The 20,793-nt window shown below is 37.8% G+C and overlaps 1 protein-coding gene across 7 annotated transcripts; it reads left to right on the forward strand.

Moving 5' to 3' along the window:
* Positions 1–12: 12 nt before the first annotated feature.
* BORA (BORA aurora kinase A activator) lies at positions 13–19,740 on the forward strand. 7 transcript variants are annotated; one of them, XM_080374409.1, is made up of 13 exons: positions 13–127; positions 1,082–1,252; positions 2,329–2,435; positions 5,992–6,037; positions 7,922–8,003; positions 9,196–9,261; positions 10,020–10,076; positions 11,406–11,623; positions 12,882–13,035; positions 14,065–14,666; positions 15,091–15,222; positions 16,515–16,692; positions 18,368–19,740. In XM_080374409.1, the coding sequence occupies exons 2-13, from the start codon at positions 1,097–1,099 to the stop codon at positions 18,451–18,453; spliced, it is 1,884 nt and encodes a 627-aa protein (XP_080230535.1). In that variant the 5' UTR covers positions 13–127; positions 1,082–1,096; the 3' UTR covers positions 18,454–19,740. The 7 variants fall into 7 exon arrangements, with proteins under 7 accessions (XP_080230535.1, XP_080230538.1, XP_080230537.1 ...); XM_080374412.1 differs by having other exon boundaries at positions 13–114; XM_080374411.1 differs by lacking the exon at positions 13–127 and adding an exon at positions 153–258.
* Positions 19,741–20,793: the final 1,053 nt, after the last annotated feature.

Consider the following 20,793-nt stretch of genomic DNA (forward strand, 5'->3'; position numbering starts at 1 on the left):
CTTGGCAGCGAAGACTGCCTGTTGTGATTGGTCAGAGCTCTGGAGGGGCGGGGCTAGTTAAAGATCCGCGGCGGAGGCGGGAGTTGTGATTCGAGGCGAGCATGAGCAGGCCTGGTAACGGTGGCAGGTAGCGCCTGCGCGGGCCTGGGCCAGCCGCGTGGGGGCTCCTGAGGGTGGCCCGGCGCGTCGTGGTATTGTCTGGGGTGCAGGGGGAGAAGGGGCAGCTCTGCGGGGCTCTTGTCCCCTTTGCTGCCTCGGGTAAGGGCGCCGCCGGGGCGCGGTCTGACGCGGGGGTTGCAGACCCGCTGCTCCGTTCTCGCTCCCGTTGCGGGAGGAGGCGTTGGTGCTTTGTGCAGCCTCTCGGGGGCTGGCGCCGGCCTCGGTCCGTTCGCGAGCTGGGACCGCTCTGCGGACGTAACTGCCTCCGTGGGGCTCCCGGCCGTACGGGCGGCGCCGGGCGTCTCCTCAGGTTCCGGCGCCAACACTTCCCGCCGCCCGGCGTTAGCTGCCCGCAGCCAGAGGCTTGTGGGGCCCGCCGGTGTGGGCCACGGCAGCCCCGCCGCCAGCCCCCGCTCGCCCCGGGGGCTCTGCGTGCCCTTCTGTGCCCGCCTCAGCCCGCGCTGGCACGGGGGCTCGGTGGGGACCGTCCTTGTGCTACCCGCGTCCCGGTGGTGCCTCGTTATTTCTGAAGCCCTCGAGTGCCGGAGGCTGGTATGTGAGCTGTCCTTCAGGAATACGTGTGGCTTCATCGCTGTTTTGTTTATTTTGATGGTTTTTTTGTTATTGCTGGCTTGCTTTTCTTGAATCGCCTTTTCAGGGATGTTTCTTGTTTCGTTTTAACAAGTTCTGTTTATTTTCAGTTGTTCTTTCTGTCTGTCGTATTTATCAGCTTCACGTGTCGGTAGGTCCAAGCCAGAGCTAACTTCGTTTTTTGTCAGTCTTTTAAACGTTTCTGGCTCCTTAAAAATAATTGATCCTCTCTTCCTGAAACTTTCAGGGTAACCCTGTAAAGTCAAAATCGTAATTTCCTTCCCCCCCCCCCCCCCCCCCTCCATTTTTCCTTTCCCTCTCTCTTTTCCAGGTATACCTTAGCGTTATGTGTGATACAAAAGAAGCTAAAATGCAGATAACACCAGAAACTCCAGCACGATTCACAGTCCTGAATCCTTTTGAAAGTCCCAGTGATTATTATACTCTTCAAGAGCAGATTGTCTCCAGTCCTTCAGTGTTTAAATCCACAAAATCCTCATCTGTAAGATCTATTCTTTAGTTGTGTAACTATACATATGTAGTGCTAATATTTTGAAATGCAGTAAAAAGTGTATTTAATTTAGCACATTTTAATGTATATACAAAACCAAAGAATTTTAGTGGTGTTTGGCGTCTCTTGTGATTATAGGAGTACGCTGCTTTCAATACTAGCATTGCCACTTACTCTTCCAACCTTCCTGATTTTGTTTTTTTCTTTAGGTAATAGGTGTGTAGATCAGCATATACTCCCGTACACAGTTGAAAGTAGATAAAGGGCAGTTGGATGTGGTGCTCTTGTCCCACTTAAAGTGGAAAAAACCCAGTTCCTACTTACATGCAAAGCAGACTGGATGCAAGTAAAAGAATTGCATTTCTGTTAATGACCTGTTTACATATTCACAGAATCAAGTTAATTTTTTAGTTGTAAATTATATTTTGGTTTGCAGTGGGAATTATTTTCTGATAAGCATTAGAGATTATACTGTGCTAATGAAGCTAAAAAGACTTGCTTAGTAGATCATTTTTAAGTATTAAATAAGTAGAAGCAGCTTTCTTTCTGAATTGGGTTTTGTTGCACGCTATGTGGCTTTATGAGGGAGACTTTACAGAATGCATAAGGGGTTACAACTTCTAAGTCTTGGAAATACTCGGTGAAAGGAAGGCTGCTTTGTAATTTGCATAACTTGGGTTGGGTATGGACACTGGTTTTTTATGGAGCCACAATTTTGATTGTGGCAATCTAGAAGCAACTAAATTTTATGCTAAATTCTGTGTCTTTAGTGGATCTATCCTCAGGAATCAAGAAGAAATTGACACCTCAGTTTGTAAATACTAGCTATGACCTTCCACTTTATATTATTTTGTAAATCATTGTAATACCACTACCAGGATAAAGAAGCCTGGTTGACTTACTAATTTTTTTTAAAGTAGGTAATTTAAATAGAAACTCTTTTGGTTGTCTTTGACAGAGGCACTATATGGAAGCTATGATTGTGTTGTTCCATTGAGATTTGTCCTGCGATTTTATTTTTATCTTTTTAGACTAGCAAGCTTTAAGATGTCCGTTTCTTTTTTTAGTCACCAGGAAAATTTAGATGGTCTATTGATCAGCTTGCTCTCATAGATCCTGTGGAAATTGACTCGGAAGATGTTCGGCGTCAAGCAATGTATTTGAGTCATGCTAGGTAACTTACAATCTGTTTTTCTGCAGTGAACTTAGCTTGAATACTAGAACATTGTTCTTCTGCTTTATTGACATTTCAACACAGCACTAAAGACTTTTAAAAATCTTTTAATAGAGTTTTTTTGTGTCCCTGATGTGGATATCACTTAAATGAGGCTGCCTGCATGTCACTTTTTTTTAAATGTTAAGAACCACTGATCCACTCTGATTGCAGTTTGGAAGACAGCCAGATGAAAGCAGTCAATGGAAGCAAGAAAGTGTCTTGCCATTGATTGTTACTACCAAGCTACCTCTTCTGCTCCTTGTCACAACACAATTTATCTTCTCGGAGTGTTCCATACTAAGACCTATGAAGTGTAGGCTTCTTTGGTCTTTGGGACTCCTGCAGAAGTATAGAGCTGGGAAAGGTAGCTCGGTACGGCTTTTCAAAAGGTATAGATTGGACTTAATGTGAAGGAGGGAAGGCCAGTAAGTTTGCCATCTTTGAGAATGATTGCTAGTTACTTGAAATAATTTGGGGATCTTGATCTCAACTTTTTCTTTCTCGGAAAATAACTTCCATGGGGAAAACAAGTAAGTAAAACAGGCTTGGTATTCACAGCTAATTTTGAAGGATAGTCGTACATGCTAATAGTGAAGAACAACATGCCAAGTGAAGGTGGTCAAGGGAAGGCCACAATGGTGAATTCTGTAGAGGCTCCCATGCATTCCTTGGATACAAACTTGCACAAAGAATGCACCTCGCAGCATGAAGCAGCACAGTAATAGAATAATAAAACAATTTTCCATCCTTTTTTTGCCTATATGACTTCCAAGTCCTGTTAGTGAAACGAAACACAGATAGAGGGCTTCTAGGGCAAGAGTCCTCTCAGTATTCATAGCATGGTTTGGGTTGGAAGAAACCTTTAAAGGTCATCCAGTTCACCCCCCTACAATGAGCAGGGACATCACCAACTAGATTAAAGTGCTCAGAGCTCCGTCCAACCTAACCTTGAATGTTTCCAGGGGTGGGGCAACTACCACCTCTGGGCAACCTGTTCCAGTTTTTCACAGCTGTCATTGTAAAAACATATTGTGAATCAGACATACTGTTCTTAGTGTCTGACTGAACCTACATCTCTCTTTGTGAACAGGAAGAGGTATAAGAAGGAATATGAATTTCTTGCTACAGTAGAGATGTAGAAAGAAGATAAGTGTCCTCAGCTGTATCTGTGAATCACCATGTCTCAATGTCAGTATTTTTCTTAACATCTGTTTGTTTCCTGGCCTTTCTCTCGCAGCCAGGAGGTTTCAGAATCTAATGCTTCTTGTATAGTATAAAGCCTTAAGTTTTTAGGGAATTTATTATATTGTTTCTGGAAGCCTATTAGAATGCATAAACTAGCTTTAATTTAGACAGCTTGGGTGACAATTCCAATTACGATTAGTGGCATGGCCTGTAGATATAAGCAAGTTGTCTTAGTGGGTCCTTTCAGTCTGTCCCACTGTTTCATCCCACTGTGACTTTTTTTTTTTTAAATCATCTTGTATAACTAGAAAGGGGCTGTGTCCATGCTTTCATGTTTCAGTGTAGTACAGACTGAGATGGTTATTTCTGGTGGCTGCAAACTGTACATGGTTAAATGCATATATATATATGTGTGTGTGTAAGTTTTTGTACGGCAGCTGATTTTAACTTGCATCTTATAAATACTGATTTATGGAAACTAAAGTGTTGTAAATGCAGCTCTTGTCATTAAAAATGCCTGATAAAAAATCGAGGTTTTGAAGCCCATGTATAAAGTTACGCAGACTATATAATCGAGCTTGTGAACAGGTCATTTTCTTGATTAGTTGCAAAGAACCACAAGCATAAGAAATTACGTGTGTAAGTATTTCCAACTGTTATTTGTCTGTTTTGTAGTGAAAATAGTTTAGCTAGCAGCATGGGGTAAAAGCTCATGAGCACTTTGCAAAGTCTATGTGTGTATCACATGTAGACTTGGTTTTGTGCAATATTATTGTTTCCATAAAATGGGCATCATGTATGTGCTGTGTGTTTATTGCAGTGTTTATAAATAGCTAGGAGAATTTTCTCCTGGCAGACTGTTAGATACAGTGACACAGACTTGTCCACAAACTTTCCTGTTCCTTTTTATTTCTACTGGTAGAAATTGAATGTTTCTAAATTAGATGCTATGCTATTATATGTTAAGTATTAAAAAAATCTGTACTGCATCTTGCATACTGTGTGTCGCAGTTGCAACTGTTATGTTGCTTGAAATTGCACACAAGACTGGCTTGTTTTTATTTTTGTTAATACGATGTCTTCACTTTGCCATTTTCCTGGAATTAATGCACTAAAAAAACCCCATCCTCTCCTGCACTAACCAGCACTTTTAGTGGGAGCTGTTTTTCGCAGTTCCTCTGATTCTCCTTTGGAATCTGGCATGTAAAGATACTTATTACTTATGATCCACCATGTATAAGTATCAATGATGGTGTGCTTATTTTTTTGGTACAATAAGAGAATTTTGTGCAGGTGTCTTCACAGAACTGTCACTTTAGCATCATCTAGGCAGACATAGTTGAAGATGGTATGTCCAAGTATTGCAGATCTATTCAGTCTGATTAGCATCAAAAAGAGGGCTGTGAGGGAAGGTTTATGCACGTATTAGGTAAGTTTACGTGTGTTTGTATAGCTAATAATGTCTGTTGTTGGACTGATACCTAAAATTATTCAAGGGTAATTCAGGTATTCTGACTGTGTAACAAAGTTATGTAATTTAGCTATGATGAATACTTGTAAAATTTTTTGAAGGTTATAAATTACATAGTAGTAACTGAAACTGAGACTTGAAGGTGGCAGTTAAATGAAGTATAAATGTAGAATCTCACATACCATTTAAAGATGCCTGAAGTAACTACAATATTTAAAAAAAAAAAATAGCTAAAAAGCTGCATAAAGGAATATGTTAATTGGTCCAAAGTGAAATACAGTATTGTCCTGAACTGTAAAAAATATGGCAGACTAGCTATTTGAAAGGGAGAGCTCTGTGTTGGGAAGGTGGGCTGTGTCAGGAATTTGAGTATAAAGACATTCCACAATTATCTTCTGTTGCCCTTTTGTTTCTTACAGCTCAGTTATCTATGATGCATGATTTTGTAGTGAGATTCTTTATAAGATTAATCTCATGGCAACTTTACTAGTAAAATCTATTCATATGACAAGTTAAAGATAACTAAATTACTTATTTTTGAAGATCAGTTGTAACTGAGTTTTTGTCCAGCTAAAAATCCTTGCTGATAGGAGTAAATGGAAGATATGCAAATATGTATCTATAAATGGTACATCTCTTCAAATGAACTGAGGTAACTGAGAAGTGTGTTTATATTTCTAAATTTCTACTATAAGATTATTGCACATTACAGTGAAAACATCGTAAGATTTAAAGTTTAGTGCAATTTCATTCATAATGTTTCTCTTAAGCATCTGTAAAAGATTACATGGTTGGACTTTACTTTTTTTCCCAATTATGTGATGGTTTTGATAATTGAGGTTTTTTTTTTCCACTTAGAATTGATAAGGAGACAGAAGACAGAAGACAAAAAGCCATTGAGGAGGTAATAAAACTTTCTGTGTTATCTAGTATTGATTTATTTTTTTTTGTAGCTACATACCTGCAAATGAAACCTGCATCTATTTAGGATTTCAAAACCTTAGGATTAATTTCCTGCCTCCTTCCCTTTCCTGCCTCCTTCCCTTTCCTGCCTCCTTCCCTTTCCTGCCTCCTTCCCTTTCCTGCCTCCTTCCCTTTCCTGCCTCCTTCCCTTTCCTGCCTCCTTCCCTTTCCTGCCTCCTTCCCTTTCCTGCCTCCTTCCCTTTCCTGCCTCCTTCCCTTTCCTGCCTCCTTCCCTTTCCTGCCTCCTTCCCTTTCCTGCCTCCTTCCCTTTCCTGCCTCCTTCCCTTTCCTGCCTCCTTCCCTTTCCTGCCTCCTTCCCTTTCCTGCCTCCTTCCCTTTCCTGCCTCCTTCCCTTTCCTGCCTCCTTCCCTTTCCTGCCTCCTTCCCTTTCCTGCCTCCTTCCCTTTCCTGCCTCCTTCCCTTTCCTGCCTCCTTCCCTTTCCTGCCTCCTTCCCTTTCCTGCCTCCTTCCCTTTCCTGCCTCCTTCCCTTTCCTGCCTCCTTCCCTTTCCTGCCTCCTTCCCTTTCCTGCCTCCTTCCCTTTCCTGCCTCCTTCCCTTTCCTGCCGTAATTAGTTATGGTTTAAAAAATATTATTTTGGGTTGTACAGTAACTTTCAGGTAACTTTAGTTTCTTTTATTGCATTTTTAAAAATGTAGCAGAACCTTGCTGATATTTTGTTTTTTCCAAAGTCTGCTTAGTTGGAGGCAAGACTCTCCTGGTAGGTTGTCATTCTTTTCCATTTTGAATTTTAATTTTTTACTATCCATTTGTGTGTTGGAGAAGGAAAAGTAGAGTTTCAAATCTTTGCTATAGCAAGCTTTGGTTGTTGTTTCAATTTCAATTTAAAAGTAAAAAAAATAAGGCTGTGATAGGTAAGACTTTCTTACTGTTATTGACCTTTTTATATTATATTGGTTTCTGTCTCTACAAACAGAAATGTTTTATGATTCCTTAAAGGTGTTACGTAGTTGACCTGCAGCTAAGATGCCGTGTTGTTATAACTGCATTAAAAAAAGATACTTCTTTGCGAGGTATGAGCTAGTAGATTATGCAGCTGAACAGCTTGAAACCATGTCTCTGATAAAAATTGCGCCTTTAATAGTTTGGTGTTTCAAGCTGAGGTTTTTTTCATTTTATTGTGAGTAAAGGATTTGCCATGTATTTCTTGAAGCTATGTTGTAGTGTTCATCTGTTCAGCATCAAGGTGTTCCTGAGTGCAGCTGTGACAGTAGATACAGTTTCTGGTTCAAAGAAAAATCCTGAAGTGCCAGTACTCATAAATGTTTCATTGCTAACCAGTTTTGCCAATTACACTGATACTATTGCCGAAAAGCCTTGGGTGTCCACTTCTTTTGACTGTTACTGCAGTGTCTCTTCAGCGCTTCTCTGAAACACAAGAATTTACCAAACTGAAAATTTTAAAAGGATTAAATTAAACTGCTGTGCAATAAGTATGGTAGAGACAGTTCACATTTTTAAATAAGCAGTTAGTCTTAAATGAAACTTTTGTACCGTTTTCATTCTGGAGACTTCGAAAGATCTGAGTCAGTATGTGTCATAAAGAACATGGGGGTCATCTTCAAATCAAGTTGCATTTTCTTTAACCACTCTAGGCCTGAAATAATGAAATATATTTTGGGTGTAAGGGATAACTTTTTATAGGTTTTGGGGAAGGAAGAGTTAGAGTTAAAATTCTTAAAACAGATCTGTGAGTAGCAAAAGGTATGACAATTTTTTTCTTGTTCAGGATGCTGATCTAAATCTAAGTTGAGAGTCTCCAAATTTTAAAAGCATTAAGATAGTTTGTTTCTGTTCTACTCTAGTTTTTCACAAAAAGACTCATAGTTCCTTCTCCTTGGACTGAACATGAAGGCAAGCAAGTTTCTCAGTTTAATTCTACTAAATGTAAGTTGCTTTAGTGTGTCCATGGAAAATTACCTAGCTTTTGGAGAAATTGTCAAGCACAATTTTTTGAAGCCTCAATTTAAATTTTAAGAAAGAATGCTAAAAGATGGCACAACTGATTTTTAGCTGTTCTCTCCTAAGTGCTTTCTTCTTAAAAAAGTTTATTAATCCAGAATCGTAGATAATTTTTCCTTTTTGTTATTTTTGGCTCCTATTCTTAATTAAATCTTTTTTCCTTTTTTAAGCTGTGTTCAATCAATTTAATTTACACATACAGCTTTGCTGTGTTAATACTGGTAATAGCAAAGTCTTCTACTTTGCTCTTTTATCCTGGTATCTGTGCATCTGACTGACTTTGACTGTCATTACTGCCAATATAAGTATATGGGAAATTGAGTTCCATAGTTTTCCACTCTTAACTTCTATGTAAATTCCTGTTGGCCTGTTAGTGTCCTGCTAGCTCAGTGTCAATGTGCATGGAGTTGTGGGCTTTCTAAGTTTATTTACACCATTATTAGATTTCATTAATGCTGCTGTTATTAAAGTTTATATATAACCAACAGAATACATAGTAAATGGATTACAAGCTGGACAGAAGTCAGCTAGAGTATTGTTTGGTAGGAAATTCTTAAATAAGTGTGTGAGGATTTTTGTAAGATTTGGAAGAGGCTAAACTGTTAAAATTTTTTTGTTGAGAAGATGCACCTTGTGAATACTGTATTTTTTAATTGTCAATTGCAAGATCTCCACTGCTTGCAGATAACATAAGCCACAATCGTAGACCTGGGAAAAGGGAGTGTTGAAAGCAAAGGGTCTAATGTGTTCCTTAGTTGTATATAAAAGGCAGCATGGTAGATCTTTGTCTTCAAGTTCAGACTACATGATTTCCTGGAAATGTGTTTTACTTGAACACAGCCTGTTTGGCTAAGCATAAACTGAGTTTGGTTTAAATCTTTTTCGTGTAGAGGAGGCTGCAGGAAACAAAGATTTGGGCTAAGCATTTTTTTAATAGGCAGGTGCTAAAATTCTCTTAATCAGCTACAATGGTAACTTTTTTTCAGTACTCCTTTTTAATCTCTTCCAAATGTCAATGCAAAAATTCTTAGTTGTATTAAATATTCTAACTTACTGTATCACTTCTCAAAACTATATGGAATGCACGCTTATATTTACATTCTGATCTGTTTTACAGCCATAGATCTAAATAACATTTCTCCAATTGGAAGACAGCTAATGTTGCAGCCTGGGAAAAGCAATGGTGGGTAAAAGGCAATGTCTGAAATCACAGGCTTTTTCTGAAGCAAAATAACGCATTTTCAATGGCTATTCAATTTAAAAAGAGAATGTTTTTTGTTAATGTTCCTGTAGCAATGATTTTTGTTTTACTGTATGGTACTATTAATTTTAATGTCCATTTCTCATAGTAATTTAATTCTATTGTGACAGAATTCTATTTCATATTTTTTTCTGAAGTAAAACCTGAAGTCTTCTGTACCTGTAGAGTGCATTTTTTCCAAATCAATGAGTGCACCTTTTCTGAATTAAAAAGTGAATATAAGCGTCAAGTTTATGGGTAAATTACAGTTTCAAGAAACCTTTAATGTGTTGGATCGGTTTGGGTAGAGAATCTTGACTGTTTTCCAAAGAAATAGCAGAAATCTTAAGACCTCTTTTAAACTATTTCATTTTAGTTAAATAGGTAGTGTTTTTTCCCAGGGTATTTTGTTGATCTTTCTCCCATTTTCTTTTGAATCCAGAGACCTCTCTCCTCTGTTAAGAATGCCTCTTTAGAGGCTTTAATGTTACAATCATTGTTTTGGTTTTTTTAAAATCCAGGCCTGAGTGTGCTGCATATAGTGTTGACAAATCAGAATCCTAGCTTTAATTAACAGTTTTCCTTATTAAAACTCTAACTTAAATAGCTCAATTGCAATGTAATTTGAAATTGAGTTTTTGTTTTTACAGTCTTACTAAAAGGTCACTGGAAGCTAATTTTGTTGGTTTTATTCATTGCAGCTTCTTGTCAGACAGTACTGTCTTTGCCAGTGGACTTTAATTTACAGAAAATACTAGGTATGTTGTGTAATATCTAAATTTAATTATGAATGTCTGAATAGAAAACTAGTTTTTTTATTGTTTGCTGGGTTTTTGTCTTATGAAATATTGAAAAGCAAATGTATGCATGAAAATGCGTTCCAAATAGTTACTGCATGTAGCATGGGACATCAGACTTAAATGATTATTATTTGAGCGAAGACATAAAGATAAAAGGAGGGACATGGAGAACAATTGGAAATAGGTTAGCAATTCTGAATGCATAAAAGATAGTAAGCAGAAGTCACACCCTAGATCCCCCAAATAGAGCAGTTACTTCGCAGACCTGTTTGACTTAGATTGCTGGCCATGAGGCTCATAGCCCAACCTTGCCTTGAGCAAAGCTATGCTGTAATTCTGTGCCTTTAATTTAACTGAACCCATGGTGGTGACTAGGTGTTGTGTGGTGGCAAAAAAGCCGTGCCTGTGGAGTGGGGATACAAGTTCAAATTAACTGTCTGATTATAACTGCTATATCAAGCAATTGCTGCCAGCTTCTCAGGCAGGGGGGCTGGAAAGGCCTGTTCTTAGAGGTCCAGTGTGGTAATAGCGGGTATAGCCAGCTCGGGTGTTTTGCTGCATGCTTCTATCCCAGTATTGAAGTTCACAACCCTGACTGTGGACCATCAAAATTAAAACAGAAAAAAAAGCAGAACCATATCTATTGCCTTGGTGTTTTGCCTTCACAAATGCTTCCTTCAATGCATAGCTTGTGAATTCATGAAAAATTTCTTCTATAAGGAGTATCCAATTAGAATAGACCAAAAGCAAAAATAAAATGATCTGCTAAGTCTCAGGATATTTTAAGGGGTCTTTGTTAACATCTGTATGCTTTTCTACTGTAAATTGCTAACTGCTTTAACTTTCTTCAAGTTGAATGTGATTTGCCTTTGGAATGTATCACAATGACCTTCAGAGCATATGGGAGGCCTGAAAAAGGGTCTAGTTTTGTTTGGGTAGTATAGTAACCCCTTTGTCACAACTCAGATGGTATAATAACCCATTTGTCACAATTCAGATGTGAAGAATAATGATATGATTTTGGTTGAAGGCCACTATGCAGACACTAGCCAATATTTATATTTTTTTAAATGCATATTTTAGTTCTGAGAGATGATAAAGTGGAACCTTAGTAGACGGGATGGACATTTTGTAATGATAACAAGTGATCCTTTGGGATAGGTGCCTAAATTAGATTAATTACGTGCTGTATTGGTAAATCAGATTAAATGGTTTAAGCTATATATGTCTGTAGTGGAAGATTATTTTTTTCTTGCATTCTTACTGAAAATTACTTCACATTTCTAGGTGAATATTTTAGGACGGATGAATTTGCAGATCAGTCTCAGGAAAATCTGAGTTCTTCATCACTTAGAAGAAAGCTGTTTTTAGAGGGAAACGGAAATGTATCTGAGTGTTTGTCCCCTTCTCTGCATAGTTCATGTAGTAGTCAGCCACTTGGAGTGCTTTGTTCAATAGACATATCTCCAGTCCGGTGCAGAAGCCCTCTGGAAACATCTAGTTCAGTAAGTAGCCTGTTTTGGGGGCTGGATGGGATGTGTCTTACCTGGCACAGGAGTAGTTCTTAGAGCAGGCTGTATGGATTCTGTGTTCTAACAGACTTCACAAGATGGACAACCATGTTTTTAATAAGCTGCAACTGCTTTATGAGAGAGCAGGTGTTAGACCATAAGGTGATATATTCTTGAAATAATATATTACTGAGTTACTGAGTTTTTATTACATCAGTTATTATGTTGTGCTGCTGCTATTTTGTATAGAAGGAGTTATGCTTTAATTTTACATTGTGAAAAGGAAGTAGGAATTGATACATATTCAAGACTTGCTGGAAGCATGTGAAATTTTTTTTTTTTTCATAAAATGTGTATACAAAAAAGGCCTGGTTTAAATCCATGGGCTGCTGTCTAAAATACTTGTTGATATGAACAGGTGATATAATTATTTCCCTTATAGCTCATAAACTCATTTATGGTGGAAGAAATGACTTGTGGATCTTTGAATGCAGTGCTAAATATGCTTTTTTCCTTTCCGTTGACCAGAGATTTCAGATGAATGGATGTTTATTAGAACACAGAACATAATGTCTGTGCGAGATGCACCTTATTCCCAGATGGACATAGCACAGTTAAACTGGTTAGGTGGTATGCTTCCCTCTGGCAGCTGAAATGCATGGAAAAAAACTACCCTGGCAATAGATTACTATGGTAAACTAGTAAAGAATTTCTGCAACGTAGTTGTACTGCTGGAAGTGACTTTTCTTTTTGCACCATACTCTTAAGCAAGATCACAACCGCTGTTGTCTTTTCATAAGGAAAAGTATTTTGTCTGCTGCTGCGTTAAGTAATTCAGATAATATGGATTTTATTAAAATACAAATAGTGGCAGGCTTTCATCTGCATTGGTATAAGAAACTGAGATTAAATGCTTGACTATATAGATAGCATTAATTCTCTGTCTAGGCTTCTCATAGTTCTTAAATATAATGAATAATACAGTCTTACTTGATATTATGTGAAATTTGAGTCCATCGCTCTTTTCCGATGTGGAGGGATAAAGTCCAAGCAAAGAGCTGCAACTGGAATATTTAAGCTAAGCTAATGATAGACATTGTCATTATACAGGATTAGTTTTCCTCGTGCTGCCATATTAGGCTTTCCAGTTAGAACACTTTCTATGTACATATTATTCAAAGTTAACATCATGAAAATATGCTGCTTCTTTTTTGTTTATTTGTTTGTTTGTTTGTTTGTCTTTTAACTGAAGGGTCAATTTTCATCAAGTCCTATTCAAGGAGGAACAAGGGCTTACAGTCTGGGAAGTATAACCAGTCCCACATTTCCAGAGGGGTCTCCTGCACGTAATGGTTCTCCTACTTTTTCGCCAATTGCTTTTCACATAAGAAAGACACCGCTGTCAGGTATGGTTTAATTGTACATGTGTTATTCTCTCTTGATTTATATATTTTTATTATAATAATGGCTGCATTCTTCCTGGAACTTTTTTCTGTTTGGAGACAAGTTACTGTGCTTGGCAGACCAGCAGTCTCCTCTAGGACACATTTACTGTTCAGCAGTGCAATATCTTAATGATGTGAAACAGTGAAATGCATCTGCTTGCAAAAAATGAACTAAGAAAAATATTTTTGAAGAAGGAACTGAGACTTAATGGGGATGAAAAAAAAAATTAAAGGATTTATCTAGTGTGAGGAGGGGGTTTAAAGCTATATGCCTGAACTAAGTCAGGTCACAATTCTGGTTTGGCTCAGCCTGAAGCATTTTAATTGGACAATGTTTTGTTTGAGTAGTGAAGATTATTTGACATGAAACTGACTAGTAAATAAATCGTGAACACTTTGTGTCCTCATTGCTCTAGCAAATACCAGTATTTCATGTTTTATCTATTACACTGTGAGACTTTATGTTTATACATGATTTTGCTCTGATGAGCCTGGTGGTATTTCAACACCGTCAAATGTGGAGATTGCATAAATGTTTTCTCACTTGTCTGATTTTCTTGAAAACTTTATTGCTGCCCCGAATTTTCTAAGTGCCTGTAGAATGTGTATTGATACCTGTCCAGAAAAAAGCAACAGAACCAGCCTTCACACATTTTTCTTTGAACACTGTGTAGTATTGACATATGAAAATGGAAAGGCTCCAATACAGCAAACAACATCATAGGAAGCAAAGTTAGTCATAAAAATGGGACAAAAACTTGCCTTTACAATGGTAGTCTAAATGTGCTGTGGTTTGTCTTTTTGTTTTTGTGGTAGGGTTTTTTTTTTTGGATTGGTTGGGATTTTGTTTTGTTAAGGCCTTGGAGCCAGGAGACAGTGGTCAGTGAAATATGTAATTGGCTGTAATTATTCAAAGGACTGTAGGGCTTTGAGGATGAGGACTTTAATTCCACCTGATATCTGATGGAATACCTTTGTTGTTTTTTACAGACCAAAGAAAATTTACATTTTGTTCTCCAGATATTCCTTCTTCCTCAAATAGAATGACACCCCCAAGCACAAGAAGTCCTTTTATAGATGGTTGTTCTCCAATTAAAAATTGTTCTCCTATGAGGCTTGGAGCATGTAGAGGAACTGCCCAGTATCAGACTTCTGTCATTAGAATACCGATTGCAGTTGAGAGTCACGGTGAGGATGAGGAAGACAAGGAGAATGCTTCTGCAGCAGAAGCTCGTTTCCCAGAAATGGATAATGAAATAAACTTAAGTCAGCAGGACGGCGATACTTTTGCGCGTGGTACGCGTCTTGTGGTAGCAACGGTGTCTATTGCACCAGATCACTCAGAAGCTTGTCATCAAAGGTTGTCATCACTTCAGGATATAGAAGGCTCAAAGGAAAATAATACCGTCGATATGGCTGATGCAGCTGAAGTGTTAGGAGAAAACACTTGGATAAAAGAAACAATTGGCAATAGCAATGCACCAATGGCCAGCTTTATGACCGGGATTACTTTCAGTATTGAAAACTCTCGCATGTGCGTGTCACCTCTTGCAGAAAGCAGTGCAATTCCTTGTGACAACAGTAGTATTCAGGTAAAAATAAAAATTACTTCTTTTTTGCTTTTCTATAAAACTAAGCTTGATGTAAAAACTTTTAATATGTATACCATTCTGGAAGTAATTGTCTATTTTCTCTTACTGGATGTGTCATGTGGGTGGTATTGTGACTTTTATTCCTTCTTCCTCATCCCCTTTTTCCTCATGCCCTTTTTCCTCTCTCAGTGGAGTTAGCATAACAATTGTAAGTTATCTTTACATTAGTATGTACAGCAATACCTTTAACTTAATCCAAACTAATTTTGACAGACCTTTTTACAATTTGTTTTTGTTATTAACTGATGGTGGTTGTTTTGTTGCATTGGTTAATCAAATGCAAGTCATATCAGGTATGACAATCTGAGGGGTTTATTGGTGTTAAATTGTGGTACATTTCTAAAGCCCTGCTTCTTGATTTCAGGTTGACAGTGGTTATAATACACAGACTTGTGGAAGCTCCATTATGGATACTGCAGGGGCTGAAAACAGTTGCAGAGAAAATGATGTGAATACTAATGTGTTCCAGAATAAATCTCAGCTGCTTAGAACAAAGGTAGGAGTTAAATTGTGGTACAAAAGCAAAAGGCTTCCCATCTAAAGCAACTGTTCTTTATTTCACTCAGTTTCAGGGAGCCTGAAGGGAGAGACTTTCAGGTGATAATAAAGAGCATGTTAATGTAGCATCATTTCAAGTATTATGTTGAAAACAAGGAAGAAATAGAGGACAAATATTATAAGCTGGCAATAAAGTTAATGTGTTCTGTGACAAAGGCACAGGTAGTTTTGGAGGAAACGGGTATATGCATGAAGGGTAGTTGTGAGGCTCCTCATGACTTCTGGTGTATTGTAGCCTGTCTTCTGTTTTTGTTTTTGCCATTGCTGCTCTTTTTGTTGCAAAGTGTTTAAATGTGAGACTGTGGAGGAGCACATTTTTGGGGAAATATAGTCTCCTACTTCTATTCATAAACTACCCGCAAGTTTTCTAGACCATATGTCGCACGCTGACTTGGTGGGGAACTTTCTGCTTTGCGTACAGTGTTTTGATTACAAGCCCTCCGATGACCCATCTTAAAAACAATACATAGCTAGCAAGACTCCCAAGCTCTTAATCTTGTGACTGATTGGAAGGAGTTCTGCTTCTTCCAGAGAATGGGATGTAAGCCAAGTTTCTTTGGAGGAGAGAGCAAAGGTCATTCCCTCTCACTTAGTAATTATGCTCTTACAAACTTAGTAGCTGATGATCTACTAGTTAGCATCATTTCCAGTCCTTGAAAGGGAGACATTACTGGCTAGTAGTGCAAAATTACATTAAAAAACCTTCAAGTAAGCCCATTCAGCCCTGACTTTCCTGTGTCTGACATGCCAATAGCCACTTCTCTGACAAGGTAAAGAGCAGATTGATGGTGTCTCATAGACCACTGACATCAAAATTAGAACTATCTTCTCCCAGTGCTAGTCTTTCAGTTGCTAGATCCTGACTAAGCCCAACTTGCATTTGGGATTAGGATTTAGGCTGGAGGTATATTAAGTACTTCATTCAACTCTCAGAACAGAGGGCCCAGGCAGAAGGAAATAAAAAGCATGGATGTTGCTGGCTGAAAGAATCCAGTCTGGTTCGGAGCATGTGTGCTCTGAAAGGAGGTGTTTTTTGCTGACAGCACGTTTCAATGATTTGTGCAGAGAGAACACTTTCTACTCACTTCTTTCTGATTTCAGAAGGGGACAGATGGGAGGCTAATGTACTATTTGTAACTTGAAATTTTCAGATAGTAAGTTTGAATCTTGTTTCTTCTGGGGAATTTTTATGAAAATGGTTTTACAATTAACTTTTCCTTATTAACCTAGGAGTGTTCCATTTTAAACCAGAAGGACAATCAGTTGCCGAGAGCAACGCCTCCAGAGAAGCAATCCTGTTTCCAGAAAGCAAAACCACATAGTACAGTACTTGGTCAAAATGCAACTTGTAACATTTCTGTCTGGAAACATAAAAATGAAAATCAAGTTCAGGGATTTCACAAAAATGGTATGTAGTTTTCTGATGGAGAATATAAATTGTATTATCCAATAAATGCTTCTGTACATGTGACCTCAGTTACCTGGATTATATGTACTTTTTTGCTTTATTAATGCCAATGTAATAAATTGTCAGGTATATATTAAGGTTTTTTTTTAAATAATACGTGTTTTTTTCAGGTCTTATTAACAAACGTATTGGTGTCATTAAGCAATCCTTTTGAAAACTATGGCGGCTACACTTGGTTCAAAGAAACCATAGTGTTTTTTCAGAATTGTGTTTCTTCTGTGATTACGGTCTATTCCATGAGGAGCCTTGTTTTTAGAGTTTGGAAATAACCTCAGCTTCAAGAGGAATATTTAAGATAGACTGAGCAAAAGACTAGGGCAACTTGCGTAGGAGCCAATGTAACTGCAAAATCACCTACATTTTAAGATGCAACTCCTAAAGAAAAATTTCCCACGTGACTTTGGGGGAGAGAATAAGGAAAGGAGTATTAGTTTTGATTCTGATTGCATTTCCCATAATCAGATTTATTGTGTGGCAGTACAAGCACTGGTACTAAGAAAGAGCCACTGGATAGAAATTAACTGCCTGGGGGGATTAAGGAGAGCAGGGCCCTGGTATAAAGGGAGAGGGTTGAGTGTCTGCTGGTATCAGTCTAAATAGTGATGAAACTCAGCTGTGATTTTCATGATCAACAAATAAAACTAGTGTTCCAGAACATGTGTGTGTTTCATAGTAGACTTCAAACTGTTGAGAATGGGTGCTTTGATTTTAATACCAGGCTAGTCCTTTTAATTAAGGTTTCCTTGTGAACAGTGGCATAAAAACTCCAGCCTAGTTACAGAAGTTAAGTACCTTTCCACAATTTAAAAAAAAGTTTCATTCTCTTAGTAATAAAATAAGCTTTATGTTGAAAGAAACCTTTTAGCAATTCTTTTTACAGTTTTTTCCTTGGTTTGACAGAAAACTGCATATGTCAGCTTTACCATGTACTTAAGTAAAATGTACTATTGGTTACTTTTAAATGATAGTATTGTTAGTTTAGTCATTGTATTAGTACTAATCTTGATCACCTGACTGCAGCAGTGTCTCCTAAGAACACTTGTGTCCAAATTGATGCTCTGGTACCCTTTTGAAGGAACATAAGAGGTGCAATAAGGTTACTTGGTCTCAGAACATAATTAAGAAAACGAGGCAGTTTTCCTTCTATTACAGTAAACCATTACATTTTTACTTCCCTTTTATGCTTAATTCCTAATAGTGTTACGTTGCTTACAGAAATTACCAAAATATTTAGATAAACATTAAGAAATGTAATTACCTTTTGCATGCCACTTACTGCAAAAGTATTAGTATCAACAAACTCTTGATACGTTCAAGAAAACCATTGATGAACTGGAGTAATGGAATGAGGAGGGTGTGGAAGCCCAGAACCCCCTTTGCTTAATCAAGCCAGATTTGGTTAAATTTTATATGATCTGTTTGTAAGAACCTTCTGGGAAAAGAAATCCATATGGTAATCTTCTGCCCTGAGTGACTAAAAGGGGAAGAAGAGGTAAGGGAAATACTGAGACTCAGGCTCTGTTTGTGGAGCTCTGAAGTAAATTTTGTTAGATTAATCAAAAAAAGTCCATTCTAGTATGTGCTCCAGGTGAATTATCTTTCTGTCTTTTCACAGTAAGGATGGCCAGTCCCAGGATACTGGATGGAAGTTCTGCTTCCTGTTCTATTCCACAACCCACTGAAAAGCTTGTACCAAAGTGATAGACTGTGGCTGATGAGTAGCTGTTGGCAGACTAAGCCTGAAACATGAAACAATTGGTCAGACCTAAATTTGAAGGCAACTGACATTTTTTAGGAATCTCAAAAGAGGGGAGTTACGAACAGAACTGCATAGCCTTAAAAAGAACCTGAAACTTCTGAGCAAGCGCTGTTATGAATAGAACAGTTCTTGGAAGTTTTTCATTAATAATTCACCAGTGAAAGCTTTCTGAAAAAATATACTTAAAAAATACCATCAATAAAGCATCATTTGGTTTTAGTTGTCACATTGCAAAAATAGTAATAATAAAGAAAATAACTTTAGATTTCTAACCAGCAAACATGGCATGCATTATTTTTACTTCCATAGCAATTAAATATTTTTGTAACACATATCAGATTGACAGTAACTGAACCAAACATCCAGAATTATTTATTTCACAATCTTGAAACAGTGCCCTACTAAAAGCTGGAAATATACTGAATTGGTAACTTTTAAGGAATGAATTTTTTTACAGTAGAGAATGAACTCTGTCTTCTGGAAAATGGATTTATTTAATATGTCCTTCAAAATATTTTTAGCTTTAGGTTGTAAAGTTTGTAGCTCAAAAGCAAGACACAACTTGTCTTATATTTAAAAGTTATTTATGACTGCATCTTTTCTGTTTCTCGTGATAAATCTCTCTTAACAGTAATCAAACTGAAAGGGTAAGTTTCAGATTTCTGGACTGTACAAAGGATTTATTTTTCCAAGTGTGATTATTAAGCGAAGCAGGGTTGACCAGATTATGATGTGTTTCTGAACTGTTTGGCGTATGTATAATTAAGATTTAATTTTTTTTAATTTTTCATTATTTTTAATGATCAATGATCAGAAAAGCAATGGCTTAAATATTTGTGCCTTTTTAAAGTATTTTCTTAAAGGCAAGGGAAAAGTAACAGCAGAAATGGGTGAATGTGAGAATTAAGGATCCTCCCAAATAAATTGCCTGTATTTTCTGTCCTGTTTTAGTCTTCAGTTAGATGGGAATTATTTCTTTTATGGAAGGATGCATATTTTTTAATTATGTTTGTGTAATTGTATTGAAGAAACCTACTGTGCAAATTATTACTGTGCAAAATCATTTGACTGTTGTTTCTCCAGTTGTACTTAATGCATTGGTTGGAACACATTGCACAAAATGGTCAATGTTTACATTAAATTAACTACAGTAGTTTTAATGTGAGTCCCTTTTAACATGTAGAGGTGTAAACTGAGTAGTGAAACAGAATAAAGGAGTTTCTTTCATACCTAGATTGTTGGGGTTTTTGCTACAATTTGCAGCATCTTTCACTGGGGTGCTGCCTGTAACACAGATGGATGTATGGTTTGGGTGTAGGAACAGGGGACAGAGATGACACAAGGAGCCCGGCAAGCTTTTGCTCTCATACTTAATTAAAAAATGCTCTCAGTTACCACAATATATAGTGCTGAATTAAAAGTGCAGTACCAGTTAAGAGATCCAGTGCCTTGCACATCTTTCTTGAAACTAAATTTTAAAGTATCCAAAGCCTTTTAGAACAGTGTGACAGGATTCAAACATCTCATTTGTGGTGTGTGGGTTCAGTCTACTGCAATCAGTTAAACATGTTAATTGTCTCCTTTTGATGCCTTTTATAAACAATGCACTATCTAAATCTGCTCCAGTCCTTTACAATGACAGCATAGAGGCAGCTGAGTAAACATGGCCAAGTGACACCCATATACTGATCAACTGTAACCCACTGATTACCCAAGGAAACCACTGAGGAGTAAGTGACGAGAGGTTTGTGAGCTGTAGCTCTAAAGATCTCTAAGGAACATCTACAGTGTGTGGAATTGCAGTTTCTTGGCTTTGAGAACTAGGAATTGGCATCAGCAGAACTCATCTACAGAAACTACTATAATCCCAGGCACTTTGCGTAATAGTTTTACTGAAATGAACCAGCAGACCTTGATAGCCACCACCCTGATGAAGTCCCTGGGGGGGGGGGGGGGGGGGGGGGAGTTCAGCAGCACATCTAGAAGCATACTTAACACTGCTTCAGTCCTCACAGTACATAAATGATGTTTTATGACTACATAGGTGATGTAGCTTGACCGTAGGAATGCAGTTCAAGCATAAAATATTGGGGATTTTTTTGAGAATTCTAACTCGCCAGCATCTTGGCAATACAACCCAGAGCGATCACTGTAAAACTCATTGTAACTTGTGGATTTTTATGAAACAAATGTAAGTGATGATTTCCATCTTTAAGGCACTTCATCAGATACTAAGCAACAATGTTAAATTGCTTAAAGGTCCAGACCAAAGACTCATGCAC

The sequence above is a fragment of the Falco punctatus genome (genome assembly GCF_963210335.1).
Source record: "Falco punctatus genome assembly, chromosome: 2".
In the NCBI taxonomy this organism is placed as follows: Eukaryota; Metazoa; Chordata; class Aves; order Falconiformes; family Falconidae; genus Falco; species Falco punctatus.